General features: G+C 44.7%; 1 protein-coding gene across 8 annotated transcripts in view; it reads right to left on the bottom strand.

Annotated features, from left to right (window-relative positions):
* The window catches only part of CHST9 (carbohydrate sulfotransferase 9), a 191,861-nt gene that overhangs the window by 8,459 nt on the left and 155,850 nt on the right, over positions 1–27,552 (bottom strand). For 6 of the 8 annotated variants that reach the window (XM_045505911.2, XM_074352192.1, XM_074352191.1 and 3 more), the window contains one exon: positions 22,084–22,121. The exons of the other annotated variants lie outside the window; for them this stretch is intronic. In XM_045505911.2, the coding sequence (XP_045361867.1) occupies positions 22,084–22,121 (38 nt within the window). The remainder of the gene's footprint in view (positions 1–22,083; positions 22,122–27,552) is intronic. 8 annotated transcript variants of the gene reach the window in all.

Raw genomic sequence — 27,552 nt, forward strand, 5'->3', positions numbered from 1 at the left:
ATTTCACGTAAGCTGCCAGAACAAATTAGCAAAGCATGTGGAATATACATTTTGCAGTAAGCATCTTCACAGAAATGTAACGATGAAAAATGGAATCCATGCATTGTTTTGAATCAAAGCTTCACATTTTACATTATGTATATTTGGGTTACTATTATGCTATTCATTTAATGTTAACATGATGCATTACATTAATGGATTTTTCTCATACTAAATTATCTGAACATTATTGGGATAAAACTACTAGTTACTCCTTTGAATCTCTGATCACAGTGAGTTTGCTATTGTTTTTGTATTGTCTTTGCATCCATAGCAATCAATTACATAATCTTACAAAATGCCAAAAAAAGAAAAATTCACAAGGTGGAAAGGAAAAGGGATCTTCTATCTTAGCTTTGCCTATAATGCAATAGAATGTAACTCCATCATTCTGTAGGTCAGTGATTCTTCAGCTATTAAGAAGTGTGTTACTTAGTGCATTTGAATGTAGATACAAAAAGTAGCTGTATTTGGACTGAAATTTTTGTTGTTTTGGGGAGGCATTCTGTAATGTCCAGAACAGTTCCACGTTGTAAATTACAACTTAAAATTGAAGCAAGGCCAATTTAAAATTCTGATGACCACTTCAAGTTTCCAAGCACTTGCAAAGCGTAATATATTTATCTGTTTCCCTTAGAAAGCGTTTTATTTTTCTAAGCTCATTTATCACAGTCGTTTCATAACTATAGTCATACTATCATATAATTTCATTCACGTACAAGACCATCCCTCATTCCCAAGTGAAGAATGACTAAGGAGTCCAGAAAGGTCTCCTTGATGTCCTGCTAAATAAAACTGCCCAATGCAGGATGAGAATTTAGTTCTCTTGTCAGTGGGATGAATCACCTGATTTATCATCGGCTCTCCATCTGACTACATCCTTTCCACAATTCTACTGTCTATAGCAATTGCTCTCAAATATTTGTTACATGAAGGAATGCATGTATGAACTGAATTAAGTCTTCAAGGATGATTAGGAATTTTCTGGCAAATTGAGCAAAAGAGCACTGTGTGTGGGAGGCACCTCCAGGCATCACGGTCCTCCCACCAGGTGAGTTTTAAGGAGAAGTGCTTCTTCCTAGTGGAAGAACACTGTGTAATCCCTGATCACTATGGCCCAACTGGCACAGCCCCACCAAACAGCTGCCTACATCCTTCACTCCACTGAGCCAACTCTTCAGGGTTTCAACTCTAAAACCATTGGTCTGCTGTCTTCTCAGAGACTGCCAGGAGGACTCTGAAGCCTCGAATCCCTCTTTACTCTGATCAACAACTTGTCGCCCAGAAGGTTTTCACGTGTCATATGAAATTTGACTTGAGGTTTGACAGATCACGGGGTTACTGCTAGAATGCGCGGGAAGTGCTTAGCATAGTCCTGAAGTCAAACTGCCGCCGTATTTCTGCTGCTGTTTCTTCAACAACTACAGCTAGAACAAAACGCTTGCGATTATCATTGTCTAGTCCTAGTAGTTGCCGCAACAGCACTTCATCCCAGTGACCTAGTGAATCTCGTTTCCCCGGTTGTCCATTATTACCCAGGCTGTAATTTGTGTTTCTACATATGACCCTATTGATTATCTCCCTGCCTCGCTAATAAAAACAAAAACAAAAACAGCCTTCCACTGTGTGCCCTCTGGACCTTCCGCTTGCGGTCATCAAATTCCCCTTTAATCTTCTGGAATGGACTTCTGGAATGTTTGTTTCCCATGACTTTCTCTGATGAAACCTGATTGGCCCCGGAGACTCTGCTTCCCTTGCACTTTTTCGAACAGATGAAGCTTCACTTTTTCCAACCACGTGACCCTCAGGCCAGAAGACAGGGAGCTATTTCCTGGGGCCTCATCATCACGGCTTCCAGGACTCGCCCCCAGCAAAACCGCCTGCCTCCCTGCCGCACATGCGCACAGGCGTCCTGCTCAGCATCCCTTTCCCTCCCCTCCTGCTGCCATCTGCCTTTCCCCCGATCTTTCTGCTTGATGCACTGAAGACTTTAGCTCCTGGCTCAGACTCTCGGTGTCCACTCTTGTCCTTATGTGTTGTGACTGCTCCTTGACCACCTCGCCTCTCATAGAAGTGTTCTCTGTGTTGCACAGACCTTGCCATCGCTGGAGCCTGCCTCACCTCCATCATCCCCACGACCCTCCTCGTCTCACCTTCCAGTTCATTGTTACTCCCAGTTTTGCACTTCTCCGACCACTTTTCATCACTATGTTATTCAGGTTTTTGAGTAACAGCCAGCATGCCTAGTGGCTCTCAGAAAGTCACCTCTGTGGGGAGGCGGTCCCTGTCCACCTTGTCTAAATCACTTTCCCCTCTGAGATGTTCTCCCACTGAGCTATCCTTATTTTTCTCACAGCACTTAGCACAATATGAGATGAATGTATTTACTTCTACGTTGTTGGTTTCCACCCCCCTTCTACCTCTCTTGCACTAGAATCTGCCTGCAGAGGTCTGATCTTTCTTGTTCTTTGTAGAATCTCCGGTACCTCGCACGGTCCCTGACACGTAGAATATGACCAAGAAATGACTGTTGAAGGAGGTGATGTGATTATAACTCAATGATGGGCTTCTGACCAATTGTTTTATGACCTTGTTGAAGAAAAACAGTGCTAATCAGAAGGTGAAGGTTAACTTAAGATGAATCACTGACCGATTCCCGGTAAGGTGCTGAAAATCTGTATTCAAACAAATCTTTGGCAGGAGGGAAGACAAATAAAACAGGCACACGTAGAGCTGCTCGTGCTAAAGAAGGCTGGAGGGCAGGGATCCTTGCCTGCCTGCCAGAGCAGATTGGTTCAGTCACTCCATGCCACCTGGGAACCCCTGGAGGCTTGCCAGCAACCTGGACTCCTAGGCCTCACTGTGGACACCCCGAAAAAGGATCTCTGGGGATGGGGCTCCTAACTAATTGAGACAAGCTCCCTACGCAGTAATGGCATTTGGGGTCCACCGAACTGGAGCATGGCAAAAGAAAGTGAAAAAAAAAAAAAAAAAAAAAAGAGTTCTTATTTCTCTTATTGCCCAGGAGAGGGAGACACCAAATAGGGTGGACGTGAATATTTCAGTAAGCAGAGACGAACGTCAGGTGTCACCTCAGCCCTCACCCGGACCAGAAGAAGTACCCTTCACCTTCGTCCACTTCCCTTTGCTGCAGGTCCCTGCTCCCCAATCACTGGCTTGGCTAGGAGATCACTGCCCGGGGAAGAGTGCATTGCTCATAGATCAGACTTCAATCTCCTACTAGTTTACTGAGTGCTAATCTGTTTCCTCTACTTTGACCAAATCAAGGTATGGACACAGGCTTAATTCTAAGTAATGACACCCCCTGAGGCTTCTTGTTGGTTGGCTGTGAGGCCTTCTCCCAGCAACACCTCATTTCGCCATCACGCACCTTACAGAGCAGTTACCAGGATGTGGCGACATCCCCCGCCTCCCAGCCCTCCCCTCCACCTCCTTTTAATCGCAGCAAAGGCTTTCCATAACTGAGGGGTTTGCGCTGCTGGTGTTTTAAATTTGAGGTTATACCAATGACTCGCCATCACCATCATCATGATAAAAACAGTTTACAATAACAACAAGAGTAAACGCTTACATTTCCATTTTCCTTCAGGCGCTTCATTCAGATTGTCCCTCAAGCAAATGTATAGAAAACCACACATCCTGCTCCTTCCCAAAGTGGCTCCTCCTGCACTCTTATCTATTTCTGGGATGGTTCTGTTACTGCTCACAAAATCTGAGATACGCTTTAACAATCAGAAAGTAAACTGGTGACTTCACATCTCATCAAGTCTTTCAAAAAATCTTTTCTTTTTTATTTATTGTCTCTTAATTGGATATTCTTTAGTAACCTCCTAATTAGCCTTCCTGAAACTTCCTGCCAAATTAGTCTTCCTAAAACATTTTACTTTTCATCCCCTTAAAATCTGGAACTGGCTCAACTACATATAAACTGAAGTCCCGACTCAGCTGGCATTGGCAGCCTGTCACCACTGGGCCGCGTGTCACTTTGTGTTCTGGGTCCTCTGTTTGCATCTGTCAGCCTCTCAGCATCTCCCACCCACACCCTCCCCCCTTTCTCGGGACTTTCCAAATCTCCTAAGTTGATATAAAATCCTGCTCTCTCCAGGAAAACCACCCAGGTCTCCAGCGAGGGATTCCACTCCTTGCTTCCACACTTAGTCTACACCACCTTTGTTACTGCATACACGGTTATTTGATTTTCTCATCGGAGAAAATCTTTCAGCCACAGCTAAACTGTAAACTTTGGCAGAAAGCTGTAGTTTTCCATAAGTACCTTTAAAGAGGCATTTCCTAGACACAGAGGTAGAGACCGTCACACAGTCTTGCTGTTGGCTGAGTGCCCGCCACGAGCCAGACCCATCGTGCCCACTGCCGCCTCCTGCCACGACAGTCTTTCCCTCTGCTTTCCAGAGGAAGAAATGGAGCCTCAAAAACATCAACGTGTTTAAGACACACAGCTGGAGAAAAAGGGCCAATTCATGAGCTCAGTTTTGCTTTTTTCTTTCTTTTCTGGGCTCAAAGACTTTTCCTGTCCATGTTGCACCTTGCAGAGCAGAGAAGGGCTGCAGGGTCTGGAGGTCGCCACCACTTGGAGAATGATGTGGACGAGGAGCCTGAAAATGACACTGTCAGTGACTGGCTCAGGGAACACATCAAAGTTTCCTCTTCGAGTCTGAGCTCCTTAAGGGGGCTGGACTCTGCCTTCTTCCTTGTCCAAGAGAAGTCAGGCACCTCCACGTCAGAGATGTGGTAGGAAGAGGTGTGATGCCCCCAGAAGCTCTTTGGTGAGACTGAGAATCCAAACGTGTGGGAACGTAACAGTTCATCACCGGCAGCTTTGGGGCTCGGTCTGGACACCCTCTTGAACCATAGGAACAAGTTTGGATTCTCAATTTCTCCTGAACAGGACAGGCAGCCTCCGAAGGCAGGGCATTGGGGTAGGTAAGGGCGCAGCCTGCCTGGGGTGGAGTCCTGACTGTGGGGCAGCTTCTTTGCCTTGCCTGGACTCAGTCACTTTTTCTGCAAAGTGGGGACACTAGCAGCAATCATCTCAAAGATGCTGAGGATCAAATGAGTAAATAAAAGCAAAATGCTCTTAAAAGTTTCTGGTGCATAGTAAGTGATATGATGTGGCCATCCTTCAGGAACAATTTATTTGCTTTCAGCTAAAACGTATTCCTTGCTTTCACGAAATTGAAACACAGCACTTATGGTAAAAGTCGCCTATGTGATTTTCATGCTGACTACCGATTTGCGCAGACGATGCCACTTCTGAGAGTGTCATCAACACTGCAGACTGTCTCTGCTGTGCAGGGACCTTGGTGAGCAATTAACAGACAAATGTGATGATAATATTGGTAAATAAATGGTGATTTTCCCCCCTTCTTCCTTAGTTTTGACATTTTTTCTAGTTTACTTATATAATATTACTTTTAATAATGTACCTTTTGTGATTTATCTTGAATCTAGATGTGAGTGCATTTTCACTTCTTCATATTACCATGAAGACCTAGTTATTTCTAGTCGTTAATAAGAGTAATGATGGGAGCTGGTGGGATGCTTGAAAGCCCGTCTTTCTGGGGATACAAATCAGTGTGTCCCTGCCTGATGCCTCGGTGCCATGGCACCTCCTCTCAAATCTTAGGTCAAGGGCTTCAGAGGCTGATCGCTTAGTTAGGAGGGGGGTGAGGACCACGACCACATTCCCAGCAGGACACTGGGGACAGGCGGGAAGAGTGTGGGGATACAGTCCTAACACTGTACAGCCCCGCCCATCACCGCCATCCTCACGCCCCACTCTTCCATCTTCAGTAACGCACCCGACAAATGTTTCCTGATCGCTTAGTGTGTCCTGGGCGCTGGGCTGCATGTCGGGAGTGTGGCTACAAACCAGCCTCTGTCCCTGCTCTTCAGGGGCAGCCTCAGGGTCAGGGTAGGGGAAGGAGATGCAGAAAAAACCAAGCATTACCATACTCACGGCAGGTGCTAAGATGCAGGAAGAAAGTCATGCTAGGACTGCCTAAGAGAGGGGCGTTTAACCCTGCCTTGGGGGCCAGCGAGGGTTCCCTGGAGAAAGTGTGTCCTGTGCAGAGTCACTTGTTTCCTGTCTCTGTAACTTGTCCCCACTCATGAATATTCTTCTCCATCTTGTTTGCCAAGTGACAAAGCAGGGGCCTGGGACAAGCTGATTTCCTGCACACGTCCAGTGTGGATGAGAGTGCAAAACGGCGTCAGTTACATATAGCATGAAAGAATAGAGAAGGTGGATTATGACTATTAGGGTTTTGATATTTCATTGGAATTTTAGATCGCTAATAGATTTGAAACATAGCTCTTAAAAACTGAAGTATAGTTGACATACACTATCATTGAAGTTATATACAATATAGAGATTCACAATTTTTAAGGCTTATGTTCCATGTGTAGCTGTTATCAAATATTGGCTATACTCCCCACGTTGTACAAGGAATCCTTGTAGCTTGTCTTATACCTAATAGTTTGTATCTTTCACTCCCTTACCCTTATCTTGCCCCTCCCCCCTTTCCTCTCCCTACTGGCAACCACAAATTTGTTCTGTCTGTGAGTCTATTTCTTTTTGGTTACATTCACTAGTTTGTTGTTGCATTTTTTAGGTTTTTACATATAAGTGATATTACACAGTACTTGTCTTTCTCTGTCTGACTTATTTCACTTAGCATAATGCCCTCCAAGTCCATCAGTGTTGCTGCAGGTGGCAAAATTTCATTCTTTTTGATGGCTGAGTAGTATTCCATTGTACATCCATACCACAGCCTCTTTACCCACTCCTCTGTTGATGGACATATAGGCTGTGAATTAGAGCTCTTTAGTATTTCCAGGTTTCTGTTTAGTTTTCTAAAAATGAGTATTTGTCAGCCAGCCTCTCCTCCCCTTGCTCTGAAGATGAGTGACAGCAGTGTGTATATCTGGAGGGGAAACGGAGGAGGGTGCCCTGACTCCAACACCATGCTGTAGACAGTCCATCCTCTCTCTTGTTTGCCTAGTGGGGTAGGGGAGAAGGAACCAGCTTCCCAGGGCTGGAATGCCTAAATGTAAAGTGTTCCCTTTTTTGGGGAGGGGGGTATTGTTATGGGCATGGATTCCCAAGCAAGACATTTTCCAGGCAAGAGGAATGAGTCCATGAGGTGACCGCAGAATTGGGGACTGACTGGGGTGAACCAGGGGGCTAGGAAACTCAAGGGCCTGTTTCTTCCCCATCCATTGCCCACTAGTCCTGAGCTACGTGAGCCCTGGGAACAGCAATGCCTCCTGGGAGAGCAGCAGTGACACGGGCAGGGACACATTCCATTTGTCTTGTTTGGTTAAGCGTCTGCCAGCCCCAGATCAGGTTCGTCTGTGTCAGCACCTCTGAGGGACACACACGCCCCTCTGGCCGACATCGCCTGCAACATTGACAAGTCAGCTTTCCCCAAGGCTGCCTCTCCCCCAAGCCAGGCTCCACCCTCTCCGTCTGAGCAGGGGACTCACTCCTGCATGTCGCCCTGTGTCACCTGGGCCGGCACTGCGCTAGGAAGAGATGGTGGCCTGTGGCATCAGATTGTGCCTCGGGAAACCTGAGGCCATGCCGAGAGGGGTTCCTTTTCAGGATTTCAGTCTGAGAAAGAATGCGAAGGAAGAATGTAAGACATAAACTTGCATCAAAGCGGGACAGAGAGGGGGTCAGACAGAAGACCACTAACAAAGCAAATGCATGATCCAATGGATATTTGTCAGGTCTTATCTCTTCGTGCATTAAGATACATTTTATCACTTTTATTTTGCAAATATTATTTCATTAATTATACATATTGAAGCTTTTGGGGGGGAGGTTCCTAAAATAGTTTGTTTCTCCCGAAGATGACTATTTGGTTCAAGATGTCATTGAAGTGGCTACCAAGAAGCATCAATGGCCACGGCCAACTCCTTCTGGTCTCCCTGTCTTCTCCAGGCTAGGCAGGGGTGGCCCTGGGCCTCACCCCTTAGCCTGAGGCCGGGAGCCGTCAGGGGCTGTGCAACCTCACTGCCCGCAGCCGGTGCAGCAGGAGCGCCTGCCGGACGCGGGGGGTCACAGTGGGGCACCTGTCCCCTGCAGCCCAGCCTCGGTAAGTGCAGCTGTGCCAATGGAGAAGGGGTGGGAGCGGGGCAGCCCAACCCTTCCCGGCCCCGGAAGCAGCATTTTCCTGGGGAACTGTGTCTTCCCCACTCATTGCCGACTAGTCCAAAGCTACTTGAGCCAGCTGGGAGAGTGGCAGTGACATCGGCAGGGCTGGTGTTGACATCCAACCACAACTCTCTCATATTGAGACACTGATGGCGAGGAGTCTGCCTAATCAGTTTATAGAGAAACAGCTATCACCGAGCAAGCGAGCAAGCAAGCCTAATTCTCTAAAGATCCTCCAGACACTGCATCATCACCCCGTCTCCCCCTTCCTCATTATGATTCCGCAATCTGTTTTTCGGAAGGAACAAACACATCTTGAAGTACTTTGCTCAGAAATAGCATCACAGTGTATTGGCGTCCCCTACTCCCCACACGAGGGAAAACCACCCTCAGCAGGAGGAGGAAGTGTCGGCTCCATACCGGGGCTCTTCTTAGGGCCCCCATAACTGTAGCCACTAGTGACTAGACTGGAGCCAATCCTGTAACAAGATGCAGGTGGATGGATCTGTGTGCCATCCACCTACGACAGCCAAAGAAAAGACTGGCACTGCTGGACTGGCTCTCAGACCGCTGGGAAGACCCTCGCCTCACGTGTGACTCACGGCCCATCGACTGAGACGCCAGGACCAGGGCATGCCCCCTCTGGAGTGTTTACACCACCGGAGCGGGCAGGCTCTTCTTGGCCCCTGCCAGGGCTCCAGCCTCCTTCAGGTAAAGCACGGCTGTTGGACCAAGACGTATGGAGAGGGTGAGTGATGACAGTGGGTTTGGGATGGGTCTTGATGGACGATTTGCGTGTGCTGCTCAATTAAGTTCATCCTCATCCCAGCTCTGTCACATGGTTATGATCAAGTTTCCATTAAACTTAACCCAGTGTCTTACAGTTGGCGACTCCGAGAGCTGGGATTAAAATCCAGGCTTGCCTGGCTCCAACCCTTGTGTTTCTCACTGCATAACACACGTTTACCCCACAGGGCTCTCAGCGCCATCACATCTGGGATTAGAAGAGTGTTTTCCTTGCTGCTAGATCCAAGTGAATACTCTCCTTTGTACTGAGCCACCTTAAGGTGGCCAGGTTTGTCTGAGCCAACTGGAGCTAGAGCGGACAGGGGACACGCCAAACCTATGATTGCTTACTTCTCCAATTTGAATTACATAGGTTGGGTACCAAGAACTGATGCTCTGCTGGATGATCCCAAATGATTAGCGTGGCTGAGGGCATACTGGGTTCTTGCTTCTAGAAAACCACGATGTAAACTAGTGCTCCTAGACTCCAGGTCTCTTGTTATGCTGAATAAATCCCACAGAGACGTAGTCATCCGCTCAGCTTTGATGTCAGAACAAAGCTCCTTATCGTCATGGCATCTTTATTTCCACTCCTGCCTCTCCATTCCTACTGGAAACATATAGCCAGACTTGGTGGTTATGGAGCGGTGGTGTCTTTACTTCATCCTTGATAACCTTTTCAAGAAAACTTACATCTTGGCATTTCAGGGACTGCAAATCCAGGACGACACCTAAGATGTGGGCACTTCTGAGCCGTGTGCCTGGATCAGGGGTGACAGGAGGAGAGTCGAAGTTCTCTTTCAGTCTCTGATAAACTCCCAGTGACCAGGGAACCGGGTCCCCACGGCTTTTTATCACCGAGACACTAGCTCTATGATGCCATCTCCATGGAGATTCATACATTGAGGGTAAAAAATGCCTATTTCCTGCCACGAGTAAGAGGATGCCTGAGAGTTGGGTCACAGCACCTTCCACCTGCCTGGACTCATCAGCAGGACTGTGTGTCCTCTGGGTCCCAGTATAGAACTCGTTTTCAGCAGAATCCAGTTTCTATATTTTAGGTTAGTAACTTATCAGATGGTTGGCCCAAAAGATGGAAACCAACAAGTTTCATGTATTGCATTTTGGTTAATTTCTCAGGGGTTCTATCGCCCTCCAGGTGGCTGTCTCCCAGGTTACTGGCATCCTTCTGCTCTACTCATCGCATCTCCTACCTCCATCCGGTCACTTTTCTGTACCGTGTCTTCTTCAAGGTATTTGCAGCCCCCAGCCCTGCATGGTTACAATCGTGGAGGTCTACAAGTGCCCAGACCAGTGTGCAGAAGATCTCCTGAGGGCCAAGGTAGGTTGTGAGACACAAATTTCACACCTACTTCAGCCCAACAGCTTGTGGCATGGGAGGGAGACCAGACTTAGTAAGTTTTTACCCTTATTCATGCTTTACTTGCAACTGTCAATTCACTTTAAATCTGTACTTTCTACCAGATCAACCTCACTTACACAACAGCGTGAGTTAGGTTACACAGCCTCACTACACAAATCACACAAATCACCCTGGGACAGGGGACCTAACTAATCCACCCGGGAGAGTTGCCTCAAGCTCTCATGTGTAAAAGAGAGATAATGATGCCGAATTTATGGACTGGTGAAAAATAAGTGGAATAAATACACAATCCCTGTCATATCTATTCATTAAATGTGGCTTGTCACCACAACTTTCATATTTCTGCGAGAGTATATTACCTCCCCGCAGCCCCCTGAGCCCTTGCGTTAAAACTTCTCAGACTTTGTTCATTCACAGCCCGTATTTAGACACCAAGTGCTATTCATTTTTTTCTATTCATTCCCACTATCAATGTATCACTTAGACACATTTTTTTGTGCCCACACTATTGTCATGGCTGCTAGCGGAATAAATTAAGCAATGCATTCATTCGAGGAGGATTTGAGCGTCTAATATGTGCAGTGTTGAGTGGTGTTGGGCCAGAGGGGCAAACCACTCTGATGAGGGTCAGTCCTCCTGGTACTTAGGTTCTTGTGGGTGAAGGCAGATCACGAACAGATAAACAAACAAAAGTTTTGATGGTGACACGTGTGACGCCAACACCAAAACAGCGTGATGTGATGGAACATGGGGGGCAGGTGGAAGGCGGGGAGACCAGGAGAACCAGCTGTCTAGGGAAGAGCTATTTGTGGAGAAGCTACTTGAGCTGAGATCTGAGAGACGAGAAGAAACCCAAGATCTAGGGGCGGAGCGTTTCAGGCAGGGGCAGTGAGGGCAGAGGGCCCTTGAATGGGAAGGAGCCTGGCCAGGAGGAGGGACAGTGGGCAGCCCAGTGTGGCTGTTTACAAGAGAGAGGAGCCCAGGGACACAGGATGAAACCAAAGAGGAGGGCAGGATCGTCTCCTGTGGGAACATCAGGTCATGGAGAATTTAGGGTTTAGGTCATGGGAAGGATTTAGGATTTCACCCAAGGTGTAAGATGAACCACTGGAAGTTTTTGACAAGGGGATAGCAGGATGTGATGGATGCTTTAAAAAGCTCACTGCGCTGGCCCAGTGGAGAATAGAATAGGGCGAGAAGCTGGTGGCTGGGCTCGGTGGAGATGGAACAAAAAGGAAAATACAGGGCAGGGTTTTAAGAGTCCATGCTAATGGTCCTGAAGGGATTTCTCTACTCCAAAATTTTCAGTGCTATCCCATATACTTCCTGCCAAATCAAATCTCAGTAACTTTGGTTTCCAAGTCCTCCTTGACCCTTCCCTGGCTACGTTTCATGGACTGTTGACTTTTCCAAACTCCACACTATCTACACTGTGTGGTTAATAAGCAAGCGAGTAATCACACCCTCTCTGGGGTTCTGCGCAGCCTTTAAGGTGGATTCGTCCTCTTTTTCAAGATAGAAAATCCCTTTAGAAGAGGCTCTGTATTGACCTTTTCCCCCATATCCTCCGTCATACTTACTACAGCTCTAAACACAGGGTATGGTGTGGAAACTGCTGACTGATTGATGAAAACCATGCATCACTCGCATTCGTTTCTTCAGGATTTCTCTTGTATGAGAGGTGATTATCTGTCAGTATTCATGGCGTCATTGAACCAATATGCAAGGCATTCATCATCTTGGGGATAAGCAGATGAAGCTTCCTTGTAATCTTTCTATTTTGCTGGGAAAATTTCACTTGCTTCGGAGTTTATGAGGCCATAAGTGGCTCCCATCTGTTGATGAACATATTTCTAAGAGTCATTTAGTCTCAAGGATGAAATACTTGAGGGGAAGTTAAATGGTAACTTTTATACTAAGTGTCATCTCAGTAACAGAACCAAAATTGGAAGCATGTGTTCAATTTTGGTCTTACGTTTTCGAAGCTTTAGGTCAGGCGAAGAATTAATTTCATTTCTTTACAAAGCAGATTATGCCTAATAAAATCTATTTTGTTTATGGTCACATTTAAGTCAATCCATTGCCTTAGAAAATGAGAGAAATCTGATTGGCTAATTACTCAACATAGTAAATTACATTATTCCCCATCCACAGAACACTGCCCTAATTGAATTATCCAGTAATAAATAGTGTGATGGAAATATTTCCTTTTAATACATTTTGAGCAAGGCATACACCAGTGATGAAACAGCGAAGAATCTTGTTTATTCCATCCTTGTTTGAGGATCAACCACAGAATATAACATAAGACTTCTGTGGATAATTCCACATTAAAGATAACAAAGCAAGGTAGCTCTCACTGGAATCCTTACTGGTACTTTTGAATTTTCACTACTTGTCTGTGTATCTTTTCCTTCCCAGAAATTTGTTCTCTGATAAGCGCTACTTTACAAAATAAAGTTTCAGTAAAATTGGTTTTAATTTACGCACTATCAAAGAGATATAGGTTGGATCATGCTCTCTCTGGGGAGGTAGAAAAACTCTCTAGGACACCTTCTTTCACTCTTGAGATTCGGGTGAGGACCACTTCCTCAGCCAAATGCAGATGCACACGAAGGTCTACACACAGTGTCAGGGATACCTGAGGGATCTGCCCCGAGGGGCCAAAACCGTGTATTTAGCATGGAGTCCGCAGCATCGGCCTTGTATGAATGACTACTAGTTGTTATTTATTTTTTTTTTTTCATTTTGGGCTTTTAGAAATATTTATTGCGGCCAAATGTTGGAAACAGTGAAATTCAAAATGATGAAGTTTTTGTTTAAAAAATTGTTTCAGTTTGCACATAGAAAGGAAATAGGCATTTTAGCATCGTTATGGGGAACAGAGCTCAACCTTAAGCAGCGATCTGCATACACTATAAATGTATTTCTGATCCTTGATCATTACTTCTTAAAACACATTTTTTATGTCCACAAGCAACTTTTATTCAGAATGATGACTGCTCAAGGGCTTCTTTCCCACACCCCCAGAAAACACCAAGCTTGCTCTTGAGTCCTTCATTCAGTTCCTTATCACGAGAAGAAAGAATAAGATGGGCAAACAGCTTAAAGGTAGATTAAAAGATACTCCATTAGAAATGTATATTCAAACATGAAGACAAATGGGCTCTTTGGCCCGTTCTGATCATAGCTTTAACCCAAGAAATGGAAGACTTTCTATGGGGAGGTGACGTCTGAGTTACTGAATGTTGAAGGGTCCCCACTAACCACGCTCCTGACTCGTAGAACTTGGCCGCTGGGGTTAGTTTCTATGTGTTGAGGGAAAAAAATCCCCGAGGATGGTGCTGACCATTTTGCTCATAAAACCTGCTGAGCTGAAAGCCTGCAGTTACCCAGTGAGGCTCACCTTCAGGTACAGACGCTAACAAGTAGGGAGGGATGCATTAGAAAACTCAGTCGAGGGGATGAAAAAGATGAGAAACAGACTGACTAGAAAACACTTGTGGAATAAATTTTCCTGGCCTGTTGGGTGACAGCGTCTTAGGTGGTGTCATTCAGTTACACTAGATGGTAAATTCACTGTTTTTAATTTTTTTAAATAGATGTTACATTTTTAGTAGTTTCAGAATCCCATATTCTCTCAAATGAGTAAATATATAGTGACATATTATTAATAGTGAAGAACTTACAAAAGGGTTTTTAGAAGTAAGGTACTTTTCTGGAAAAGAGAAGAAGAGAAGATGTTTTAGCTGGTGACAGTACAGGTTTCTACTTCAACACTTGTTTTGTGCCCGTGGTAGTTCGGTCTGGGCTCTCTTAAGAAAAACTGCCAGTAGGCAACAGATTACCCCAATGTATACTGTTTTTTTTTTTTAAGTTTCTTTTCAGGTGACAAATAGTTTTTCTCTGAGACCAGATTCATTTGATTTTTCACTTACTTAATTAAAAAAGTAATTTAATGCTCATCAGGAACCCCAGAGTGAGTACCTGCTCATTTTGATAGTTACTACGTTTTGAAAAAAATAAATAAAAAGATCTACCACATCATAAATACCTGTATTCTAGAGTCAGTCTCCTAACCAACTGCTTTGGTGCTGGTGTCAAAATTAGAGTACTGGTTAGGGTGGTCCTAAGTGGGAGCATTTAATTAATGGAAGAATGTTCAGAACTTGTGTAGTACAGCACAACAGCAAGGAGAAAGGATTTCAGAATGAGATCCACCTAGATTCAGGTTCCAGCTCTGTCACTCATCATCTGTGTGCCTTTAAATAAAGGTATTTAAAGCCACAGAGAAGAGTGGCTGATCTTACGGTAGAGTTGGACTGCTTGCTTCCATTCTTGGGCAAGCTACTTAGCTACCCTCTCCTTGACTCCCTTGATCTGTACCTACCTCCCAAGGTTACTGCTGTGAGGTTGAAAGGAGATAATTTTATGCAAGATTTAGCATAATGCCTGCACACATCAAGTTCATTAAATGCTTAATGGAGATTCTTCAAGATGGCAGAATAGGACACAGAGCTCACCCTCTCCCACGAAGTCACCAAAAATACATCTACATGTGGAACAGTTCTCACAGAATGCCTGCTCAACTTTGACAGAAGTGCAACTGGAACTATAGGGAGAGTCTTCATGAAACTGGATACACAACAAGGTCCTACTGTACAGCACTGGGAACTATAGTCAATATCTTGTAATAGCCTATAATGGAAAAGAATATAAAGAGGAATACATATGTAACTGAATGACAATGCTGCACACCAGAAATTAACACAACACTGTAAATATACTTCAATAAAAAATTTAAAAAACACTTAATAATAATGCTAACCATTATTATTATTAATTTCATGCTCCACACGGCAGGACCTGAAAAATTACTAAATCTTTCAAATGTGAGTTTCCGCCTGTATAGAAAGGAGATTAAAATAGGTGCCCTCCTAGGCTTGTTGTGACCAAGAAATACGACGAAAACACAACTCTTGGTCACAGTTATTCAGAAGCATTCTGAGTCAGAATTATCTGCATATGTGATTGCTAGTAGTTCTTGCAGATTTGCTAATAAACAATTTTCCTTATTCCAGCCATTATTTCCTGCTTGGTGTTCATGCTTTTAAAACACTCAAGGACTATTTTCTCCTCCCTCTTGACAATATATTTCCAAAGGCTCTTGTCTTTTTCCATAGACATCCTTATACAGTATTTTAACTTTTCTGGCTTCTGATTAAAGAGGCGAGGGCCTGCCCTTTGACATTAACACCTGAGTATCTCCTAGATATGAAGTCTTCTAGCCTTTAATAAAGATCATCTTTTATAAGTTCTTCTTTGTGGACCACCGTTGGTGCCGCCACTTTCAGTCTTGCTTCCAAGTACTTTTCAAAAAGACTCCTAAGTTGGACAGTTTTTTTAAAAGCACAACTTCCAGTTTTAGAAGGTAATCTTCAAAGAGAACGGAGGGACAAAAAAGGTCCTACTGCAGAGCACAGGGAACTATATTCAATAGCTTGTAATGGTCAATAACGAAAAATAATTGGAAGAAGAGTATATATGTGCATAAATCAATCACTATGCTGTATACCAGAAATTAACACAACATTGTAAATCACTATCCTTCCAAAAAAGGCATAATAGTCCCACATACACAATAAACAATGTTTTAGCTTCATAAGGAAACCAAATATTTTTAAGCATATTCAAACTCTACCTTGCTCTTTTGTCCCCTTCTGCACAATTTATACAATACTTTGTCTTTAAAAAGCAAAAAGAGAATGAGGAGATGGGAATCTTTACTAGCTCCTTGAGTGCTGAACCTGTCAAGAGAAACTCTCTTTAGGTCAAAGTTGTCTCCTTGAGTGCCTGGCCACTTTGATAAGAATAGTGCAAGGTAATGCAATCCCACTTTAAATTTAGAAGTTGTAAAGTTCACGCTATGCTGAAAAGGCAGCAGTGAATGGCATCGCCAACGCTTACATTCGAGAAAAAAAAAATCAGATGCCTAAGTCTTGACCCAAGCAAACAGTTCGATGTTCTGTAGGCAGTTATGAAATGTGGACATAAAGGTGAAATGAAGATGTGGGTCTCCTTGCCCTCCGATTCTTTCATTCCCCGACTGCGTGACCATTCTTCATAGAGACCACATGCAGCCTTAGCTTGTCTGTTTTTGGTTTCAGTTCCTTACTTGGAAGGGCAAAGGACAACATCTGGTTCCTGCTTGATAAGAATCAACGGCACACCAGGTTTGAACGGTCCAGGGTACCGGAAGGAGACTGCCCGCATCCCCACAATCCATCCCTCTGCCTTTTGAGATAATAGTTCAGTGAGTTAACGGATTTGCATTCTACCAGCAACTGGCTGGATGTTGCATGCAAGGAATACTCTCAGCTCTGTGATGACGAAAGTGTCTTGGAAGAGGTGACAGTGCGTTGGGCTCGGGAATATGAGTAAATTTTGTACATGCAGAGAAACAGGTGAGTATGTCGGCATGACAGTTTTAAATAGGACACAACAGTCTTACAGAAAGCGGTGCAATGGGAAATAAGTCTAGGGAGGCAGGGTGCACGCTCACCAGAGGAGGTCACAGGGCCTTGGGTTTTGTAGCCAAAGGTTAGGATTCTGTGGACAACAGGTGAGTGCGTTCAATCTTTTCTTCTTATTGGAATCACATTTTGAGATTTTTTTTTCTTCTTATTGGAATCACATTTTGAGATTTCTTATCGCTGATTTACAATGTTGTGTTAGTTTCTGGTGTACAGCACAGTGATTCAGTTATACATATACATATATATTCTTTTTCATTTATAGGTTATTACAAGCTATTAAATATAGTTCCCCGTGCGATACAGTAGGACCTTGTTGTTTGCCTATTCTGTATATACTAGCTTGTATCTGCTAACGTACTGAGTTTTTAAGTTGTAAATGTCTGATCAGGATCATCGTCAGCATATACGGAGCCTACAGAAGGATATGAATGGAGGCCCACGTACTGTAGGTCTAAATATTTAAGAATTTAAAGTAAGTGATACTCAAGACCTGGTCGTTGTTTTCACCCAGGGTCTGCAGCCTGTCCCAAAGGACTGCTCTGGGCCTAGAGGCTAAAGAAGCCCCTTCTCCTTGACGGCCACCCTGCCACTGGGGGCCACCAGGAGGAGAGTAGGATGGATACTGGCCTCAGCCAGGGACCCCAGGCAATGGCTGACCTGCCTCCACTGAGGACGGGGATGACCCAGTAAAGCTCATCAGGTTTCAGGAAACCTGTAAGGTTCTCTTACTTCATGCCTCATTTTTCTGACTCAGGATTGCCAGGCAGTTCTAAGTACCACGCAGAACATCACCTGCCCACGGCACCCATGTCCCAAGCAGGGGGGAGGGCAGGAGTACCGTTACCCAGAGGAACGCCATCTCCTGCACATCCTTCCACTTTGGGGTTTGGGGGGCTACCTTGAAACTAAAGCAGTTTCTTTTTCTCTCTGGTTTCAAAGGGCACAGGCTGATCTTTGATCACCCAGCCCAATCCCACCCCACTCGACCAGGGGGCCCAATCCAGCTGCTCTGTTCCTCTCCAACATTTTGTGTGTGCTCAACTGGTTATCAGACTTTACACATGAAGATGAATAGCAAAAACAAAACAAAACAAAAAAAGTGTTGCTATTTCTGTGCTTGTGATGTTTGGGTTCTTCCAAAGCATATGAACTCTCTTGGCCTGGTTTACACAGTTATGCCATGTCTGAATCCAACCACTGACCCAGAATTTCTTGGCGGGGGAGGTGTGGGTGGGGTCTCAATTCCTGTGCTAACAGCGTTCCACTGGTGACTACAGTGCAGAGGCAAGGTAAAATCAGGGAGGCATTTCTGTTTAATTATTGTTTTTCGGCAGAGGAGAGATGCCAGGTCACTGGAATTTTGGCAAGTGCAGTGGAACAGAATGATGAATGGAATGGCGGCAGAGCAGGAGGGCCGAGCAGGTGAGATGAGGGCCCGGGGAAGCAGGGCCCAAGGGCTGGGCGTCGGGGGAGAAGCTGGGTGGCCGGAGATCTGGGGCTACCGGAGATCCCATCAGAAGTGCAGGTGTTCGCGGCAGAAGGAGCAGAGGCTGACTCTCAGGTTTCCAGCTTGTTAGGAGGTGAACTGCCCCCAAACTAGTATGTCACAGTCCTAACTCCTGGTACCTGTGAATGTGACCTTGTTTGGGAACACAGCCTCTGCAGATGTAATCAAGATGACGTCATGGCTGATGTCCTCATAAGAAGAGAAAAGACACAGAGGGAGCACAGCCATGTGCCGACCGAGGCAGTGACGGAAGAGATGGAGCTAAAAGCCGAGGACCCCCGGGGTTGCCTGCAGCCGTCAGAAGCCAGGAGGGAAGCAGTGAAGCCTCCTCCCCTGCAGGTTCCAGGGAGAGCCCGGCCCTGTGGCGATACCTTTGATTTTGAACTTCTAGCCTTCAGAAGCGAGAGACAATACGTTTGTGTTTTTCAAAGCACCCAGTTTGTGATTGTTTTTACAGAGCACTCCCAGGAAACGAATACACAGCTGTGAGAGCAGCCGATGGCATTGGCTCTCTGGGCTGGGCGATCAGCGAAGGCAAACCCGCCTCACAGGCAGCGCCTGAACTGGGAAAATGTTCCCCACAACACGCACATCCAACCCACGAGAAACGGAGTCCCGTATTCAGTGTCCCTCTTTGTCACCAAGTTGTATAAACACAAAGTATGAATTCATTCTGGGTTTCAATGATCTATTATCCAAAAAGGCATAAACAGAAGGTATCAATTTACTACGGATTTCAATTGCCTAGGCCCTACAGAAGAAGGCAGTTTCCACGATTTAAGGGAAGAGCGTTTATATTCAGTTTTCCCATTCTCATACTGACCATAGTCTACTTTGGTTTTGAAGGTATGTTGGGAAGGATCTTAAGGTATTATCTTTCATCTACCATAGTCAAAATGATTCAGAAAAACCTGGAGGAGATTTTCATCTCTACGAGGAACATTTTTCAGAGAGGAAATTGTTGCAGTGTTGAACTGCCAAAGAGACAGCTGAAAAAAAAATGGGTCACGCATTCATCTCATTCTGGGACATAAGCTGCCAAGTGATTCACTGCTCATTTCTGTCCTCTTCTCGTAAACAAGCTGCGTGAACAAGTTACTTTAAAAAAGCATCCTGATTTCCCCAGTGAATTACACAGGCAAAGAATCCAAGGTTCCCTCCAGAGAACTCAAATAGTTGTTTGTTCTCAGAGCTCAGGTGTGGTAAAAGAGCCCCGGGCTAAAAACGCAGCATATCGGCTGGTAGGCTAGAAACTTCCCTCCACTCCAGCCCTGATTCCTCACGCTGGTCTGCAGCTCGTAGCTTGCCCAATGGCATAAAAAAAAAAAAAAAAAAAGGAAAAATAAAGAAGACTTGCTTTTCGATTTCAATTTAATTACACAATCTATAGTGCCTAGTGGGAAGGATTTAGGAGCAAGATGGACGCTCAGCAGCGCTCCATTGTACATTCCTTTCTGATAAAGAACCCTGCATTGATCATCTAAGGTGAATACATAGAAACGTTTTTCAAAAGCCAAATCCTTTGGGTGGCAGAGTGTTTTAAAGGAGGGGAGTGTGGAGGCAAGAGGTACGGACTTGCAGTTGTAAAGCCAGTCAGTCATGGACGCAATGTACAGCACGGTGACCACAGTCAATACTGCTGTGCACGTGGGAGTTGCTAAGAGAGTAAATCTTAAAGCCATCACCGGAAAAAAAACGTTTTGTTAACTTTGGATGGTGACAGATGGTAATTAGGCTTACTACAGAGATCATTTCACAGCGTATATAAATATGGAATCATTATGTTGTCCACCTGAAACTAATGTATGTTATATGTCAATTATATCTCAATTAAAAAAAATTAATAAGGAAGTGGCTTCACTTCTTGGCTCTTTGCCAGACTTTGGATAAATTAGAGGTGTAAGATGCCTCTTAGAATTGTATTCCTGGTGCCTTCTTGAGAGTCAGGGGCACCTCCCTACTTGGAAGAAGAAAGGATAGACATTCCACTGCAGAATTAGAAACACCAGCTGGCAGACACTGACTGAACAACAGCACAATTATCTGTTTTGAGAATGACTGTGTAATGAATATACTTAAGACCCTTACCTCTTAAAGTCAAGTCCAAAGAATTTCACTCTCTGACTGGGACTGGAAACCATTATGATTTCATCTGGCACCAAATCAATGTTTAAGATTATGAGTAAATATTTGGTGTTCTACTTTGGTGTCTACATACTCTTACTAGTTTGGCCAAGGGTAAAAAGAAGGAAAGTACAGGAATGAAAATTAGCCCCAAAGAAATGGTCTTAATATATTTTTTGACCAACTAACTGCTTTACCTTGTTAAGTTAATAAAGAAAAAAGGCCTCTTTATAAGCAAAAAGGACTCCCTATGTGACTTTAAATAAATAAAAATGGTAGGATTAACTTTACTGGTTATCTGTTGCTCAGCCTTACCAGACCACCTGAGTATGTACAGAGAGCTGAAAATACAATGTCAAAGATACAAAGCACAAAAGGCAAATAAACTCTTTGAAATGGCTCACTGACTTTAGCATTGCACAGTGACACCATTCTGAAGTATTAACATGGCTGCTAGGAAGAGTCAATGTTTACAATTATATTCAAAAGCAAAATGGTACCCGGTAAGCATTACATTTTCCCTACTGCATCTGCAGTCTAGTATTTTAGCCAAATGAATGAATAATTTTTACAGTTTGATGAATTACAGGGCATCTGGCACAGATTAGGTAAAGCTAGAGCTTAATTTGGTTGGAATGACAATGGAGACTGGAATTGGAATTTATTTTGAAGGGCATCAGAAGGCTCTGAAACACGTAGCCTTGACTGGTATAAATGCAGATGTACCATGCTTCTCCTTGGCGAGCGTGAGTTATAATTGACGCCATAGGAGAACAACAGAAAAAGACACGGAGATTTTTGTGTCTCTGCCCGAGGCCCACATCTACATTCCAAGTCTAGTGGAAGGGGCAGCCTTCAGAGAAGCAGCGGCCAGACTGGCCTGTGGGAGGAGGGTGGGGCGGGGCAAGACAGGCTGCACTTGGTTTGTATGTGTGGCTGCGTCCGTCAAACCCCTCAAACAGTTGTGCGGAATGCCTCCATCTACTGGTAAATATAAAAGAAGAAAAATCAGTAAAAAGGGAAGCAGGCAGGAAGACACTGGTTCAGTATACACAGAAATCAAAGGCTGGAATGGAAAATCAACTTGCGTGTTTCCATCACTGGGAGTTTAGTTCTTAACTGTTTGGGATGGAGTGACTGGGTGAATTAGAACTTCAGAAAATCACGGAGGAGCATTACCTTAGTTAAGGGAGACGTACATAAAAGTATCTATTTGCTGCCATGAGAGTATCCATGCAGAGGTCACCATTTGCCCAGAGACACTTATGTGTTAGAACTGCCTCCCCGCCTTGGGGAGGTGCGTGTGGAGGGAAGGAGTGAGGTGGGAGGGACAAGGAAAGTGCATGATCATCCACATACGACCCATTTATTTGTTCTCAGAAACAATAACCATACGTCGCTCATATCCAATACCTAGCAATGCTCTTTTTAAAATATTTACAAATGCTTGATTATTAACATTTAAAGTAAAATTCTATATTACAGTTTATGAGAAGTGAGGAAATACCTGGTTGGTGATATATTCCTGGATTTTTTCTCTAGTCACTGAAAGAGAAAGCAAAAAGAAATTTAACATTAAAGTATGAAAATGAATAAAAATACAGTACTGGTCTTGCTCTGTTCTCACTCAAAACTCCATCAGCTGTCATGGACTCTCCGAGCAAAGATGTGTATCACAATAGAGACATTTACCATCACTCCAATAATTGGAATGAAAAAAGTCAAAACCAAAATAAACTACATTAGGCACAGATAATAGAAAAATGAGTGGAAATCTGGGAAGGGAGATATCAGAAGAATGTATTAAACTCTGGCAGAGAAATGGTAAAGCAATGAGAAGGTCAGAAGAAAAATCTGAACCACAGCCAGTCAAAGGTTTCCAAACAATGACAACCTGTTCCAGCACAATACTGACACTGAGCTCCTGGAAGCTTGAGGACGAGACAAGATTTAAAGTGGCGGATGGCAGAAGGGCTACTTTTCTCTTGCCTATGAAGATGAGAAGGACATTCTTATGCTTTGGTACCACCAGAGACTAAAACACAAACCAACAGTTCTATAAATGGTATCTTGGTCAGGACAGAAACAAATCAGGGTAACATATGAAAAGCAACAGAGGGGTACAAATAATGAAGACTCTAAAATAATAAACCTCAGTCATGGCAAAAATAGCTTGAAAGTGATCAATATCATGTATGTCTTAAAGACAAGGGAAAAAAATCCATAGTGCTAACGGATCACCAACAAACCACCAGAAAGAGAGGAAAGAAGACATTTTGTGGGCCCATCGTTATGTGCTTGTGAACATCTTGGTGTGATATGTACACTTTATTAAACCTGTCCTTTTAAATTTTTCATTAAGATAATTGTGTAGTCATGTGCATTTGTAAGAAATAATACAGACAGGTCCCAGGTACCCTTTACCCCGTCTTCCCCACCGGTGACATCTACAAGATCTGTACTACAGTGGTATCACGACCAGGACACTGACATTGACCCAGCTGAGACACAGAACACTTCCACCACCACAAGGGTCCCTCACATCGCCCTTTGATAGTCACAGCCATCCCACACGCTGCCCCACCCTCTTCTTAACTCCTGGCAACCGCTAATCTCTTCTCCATTGCTATCATTTTCTCATTTCAAGAATGTTGTGTAAATGGAATCATACATTTTATAACCTTTTGGGACAGGATTTCCTCACTCAGCATAATTCTCTGGAAAGTCATCCAGGCTGCTGTGAGCATTCCTACCTTTTTTTTAAAAAAAAAATTGGTGAGTAGTATTCCACGGCAAGGATGTACCAACCCTTGTTTAGCATTTCACCTATTGAAGGCTAGTTTCTAGCTACTGTGAAGAAAGCTCCTATCAACATTTGTATACAGCTTTTTATGTGGACATAAGTCTTCATTTCTCTGAGATAAATGCCCAGGAGTGCAATTGCTGGGGGGTGTAGTGTTGCATACTTAGCTGTTTAAGAAACTATCAAACTATTTAAAAAAAACACATAATGAGTAAGTGATATTTACCAGTCAATTAAACAACCAATAATAATCATATATGGAAATTTTACTAAGTGTTCAGCACCAGGCGAGGTGTTACACAGGACACAGCAGATGAACAAGGAGCAGAGAAAATGAAATGGTTCTGTTAAGAGTGGGCTATTCAATGTTAAAAAAAAAAAAAAGAGCGGGCTATTCAATCAAGCCACTGTCACGAAACGCCAGGGGCCGGGCAATCTTGGCGTTTCCAGATAATAAGGACCAATTTTCTTCATTTTTTAAAATGGTACGGCCCAACCAGACATTCTTGATATGTTTTAATATTAAGATTTCTTTTGTCAGATAATATGCAGAGTGTTAAAAGAGGAGTGTTTAATGGTTTGTAGAAAAAAAAAAACACCTTTTGAATTAGACCACTAGTATGGCTAAGAAGAGGGGGAAGAATGTTCTCGAAGGAGGAGGAGTCTATGCAAAGCTGTGTGGCAGGAGGGAACAGGGTGGGTCCAAAGCCTGGGAAGGAAGCCAGCCAGGGGGAAGTACGGGGAGGGGGGTGAGGGCTGAGACGAGGCTGGACAGACGGGTGAGAGGCTCAGGTAGACTGTTTGTCAGAGATTTATGATCGGAAGTCAGTTATTAAGGGGGTTTAGCCCAGAGTGTGATGCGGACACTGGAATGGCTTGGTCAGATTTGCATTTGTAGAAGACCCCTCCCACTGCGCAACAGGCTGGAGGCGATGCTGGGGGCAGCAGCATTGCTACAAAATCTTAGTTTTGCTTCCTTAGGAACCAAGGGAAAGCTGAAGGGATTCAAGTGAAAAATGAGAGCCCAAACAATCAAATAATTGTCACCTAACCGTGTAGCGGGTCACTGGACTCTAGAAAATGGAGGAGACAACAACCTGGTGCCTCATACTGTCATTGACTACATGTCTGACTTGGGTCCAGTTAATGTTCTCGTCTTGTTTGGCCATTTATAGGAAGACTTAACCATATTTTCCCTTCTCTGGATTTGTGAGGAGTAAATAAAATAAGCATGAATTTTGCAGGCAAAGGGTGAGAGAAGGCATTCTAGGGGGTTGAGACAGGAAGATTAGTCTCGGGGGCAGGATGAGGGTGTGTTTGGTGAGTCGTGAGGCGTTCTGAGTGGCTTGCGCCATACGACCGCATGTCCCACAGCAGGCGGGATGCAAAGGGTGTGGGAAGAAGGTAAGAGACCAGCCTTTGGAGGTTGTGGACCAGAGGTGAGACTGAGAGGGGCTTTGCAGGCTGTGGGAGGTCAGCAGAGAGTTTTTAGAAGGGGGACGAGGTAGGAAAAGCTGTTCTCGAGAAAGAGGGCTTGGGCGGTGGTGTGGAGGATGAGTTGAGGGTGAAGGGAAGACGGAGGCAGAGAGAGCAATGAGCATGCTTAGTGTCTGGGCTTGAGTGATGAGGGCTTGAGGCCAGGGATGAAGGGACGTCTGGAGCAGGTGGCGTTTCTGAAGTAGTGTCTGGAGACGGACTGGATGTGGGAAGTACAGGAGCAGGGAGCAGGGCACCCTAGGTTTTCAGCCATGGGAACACGTGGGTAATGACGTCACTGAAGACACGGTGGGAGAAGGAACAGAATTGAAGGGGACTTTATTAAGCAAGTCCTGTGGGCTCGTCCTCGTAATTAAAATGAAGATATCTATAGGTTATGAAAGCTGACATGGCAATTATGGTGGATTGAATAATGGCCCACCCTCACATGCCTACATCCTAATCTCTGGAACCTGTGAACATGGTACCCTACCTGGCAAAGGCATATGCAAATGCGATTAAGTTAAGGATCTTGGGATGGAAATATTATCCTGCGTTATCTGAATGTGCTCAATATAATCATAAGAGTCCTTATAAGAGGGAGACAGGAGAGCCAAAGGCAGAGAGAAGGCAACATGATGATGCGAGCAGAGGTCAGACTGACGCCGTGGCTGGAGGGGGACCATGGGGCGGACAAAGCTGCAGAGGGAGGCCATGGGCATTGCTGGCTCCACTTAGAATAGTTTGGGGACACTGTTGTCCATCAGGAGCTTCAGGGACAGAAGTTACAGAAATGCCCCCAACTCCCCCCCCCCCCACCAAGTCTGAGGGGACTTACTTCTCAAAGACTTGTCATTCCAGAGTAACTGCCTCAGATTCTCTAACCTCCATGCCGAGACTCACGCATCCCTCCCATTGTAAGTGGTTTGATTAACCACCTCAAACTGAATTATAACTTCAGGGGACATACTTTTGCTGCCTAAACAGTTTAGAACAGTGGTTTTTAACTTCTTTTAGGTTACAAGCTCCTTTGAGAATCTACGAGCAGCTACGAATCTGCTCCTCAGAAAAATGCCAACACCCAGCAAAACAGGAAAATGGCAGGAGGCGAGGGGCCCTCTGAAGCCACACACAGGTTTGCAAGAACCTGCAGTTTCAAGTCTCCTCTGAACAGGAGGCCCCAGCACATGAGATAATTTCTCAGATTCCGGCTCCTCTGGACCATTTTTAGTCCCTGAAAAAGACTCATTAGCTGATTAGCCACTGCCCTCGCTTAAGGCGCTGAAAGCATGAGTCTAATGTCTTATTTTTATCCTAAAATATATGGTACCTTCAATATGTCAGATATCTCCTAAACTTGGGTGTGCAGGGACGTACACGGCAGGGCGACCACCCTCCAGGTCAAGGTCAAGTAGGAGAAGAGATAAGTGGAGATAAATGGCAGCACTGCACTGCAGGTGTTTTAATCGAGTTTTATGAATGACGCAGGGTGAGGACACAGAGGAAGAGCCACCCATGTGGCTGATCTTGGGGGACAAACAGGTTTCTGGGAAGGATGTTGCCAATGACCACTCTTACCCTCCTCCGTTTTAGCTTATGCAGAAATATGCCACTAACCACCAAGGACCACAATTTTAATTGATTTTTTAATTGGCTCTTTACTTAATGGTCTTTAAGAATATCTCCTGGATAAAGGCATGTCTGAACATACGCTTAGATGATGAATACAAGGACCAAGCATTGGGATGCAGGAGTCGGAATAATGAGCAAGTGGAACTTGAATCAGATCTTCAGAAAGGGGTGGAATTTGGAAAGCATCGTGACAATGACAGCTGTGGCTAGACGGGAGGATTTGGGAGAATTATTGGTGCCCAGGTAGGTTTGGGTGACCTGGAAACAAGTCGATTGCCTTACGTTTGAAGCAGTAGACAACTTGGGAACAATTATGGTTTCTTCAGCAGAGGTGGACTATGAAGAAAATGAAACTGGTGAATAGACTGAACAGAGCAGGTGGAGCAACTGGAGAACACAGAGGGGGCTGTGTGGGTGGATAAACTGGGATAAAGGATTAAAGATGGGAAAGAGTCATATGGGGCTTATTTAGTCACTTAACAAATATGTGATCGGCTACCACGGGTCACATATGGACAAGCTCTGGGGAATCAGCTGGTCCCTCGCTGCACCCAAGAGCTTGCTGGCTGGGCTCCCTGCCCTTCCCTGGCATCGTCTACCTCTTTACCATCGCCGACATTTTGCATTATCCTTTCTGTAGTGATGCTCAAACTGTTCTGAAGGTACCACTGGTGAACTCTTCAGACGAGGAAAGGAAGGGGAAGTCGGGTTACGAATCTCCTCCTCCTTCTTGGAGCACAAGCACACCTGTTGTATCTCTGTGTATTACGGAGAGTAATCTGATATTCCACAGCTGCCAGATTCTGGAGTATCACATCCTCCCTCCTCTCCATCTAAGGGAATTTTAGGAAGGAATCTGAGAACTGGGGAAAGAGGACCAACATGGTGATCTGCAACAGAGCAGCTCTGGCAATTTGGGGAACTTTATCTTTATCCCGCAAAAGAGGACAGGGCAAAAGAGGTAACTATGGCTGATGAAAGGGCTCAAGGACCAGGAGTAGTTCAAGGGGGCCAAAGACGGGAGCCGAGGAGGGGTTTCCGAGCAGCCCAGGGGCAGTAGGAACA

This window comes from Camelus bactrianus, chromosome 24 (assembly GCF_048773025.1).
Source record: "Camelus bactrianus isolate YW-2024 breed Bactrian camel chromosome 24, ASM4877302v1, whole genome shotgun sequence".
In the NCBI taxonomy this organism is placed as follows: Eukaryota; Metazoa; Chordata; class Mammalia; order Artiodactyla; family Camelidae; genus Camelus; species Camelus bactrianus.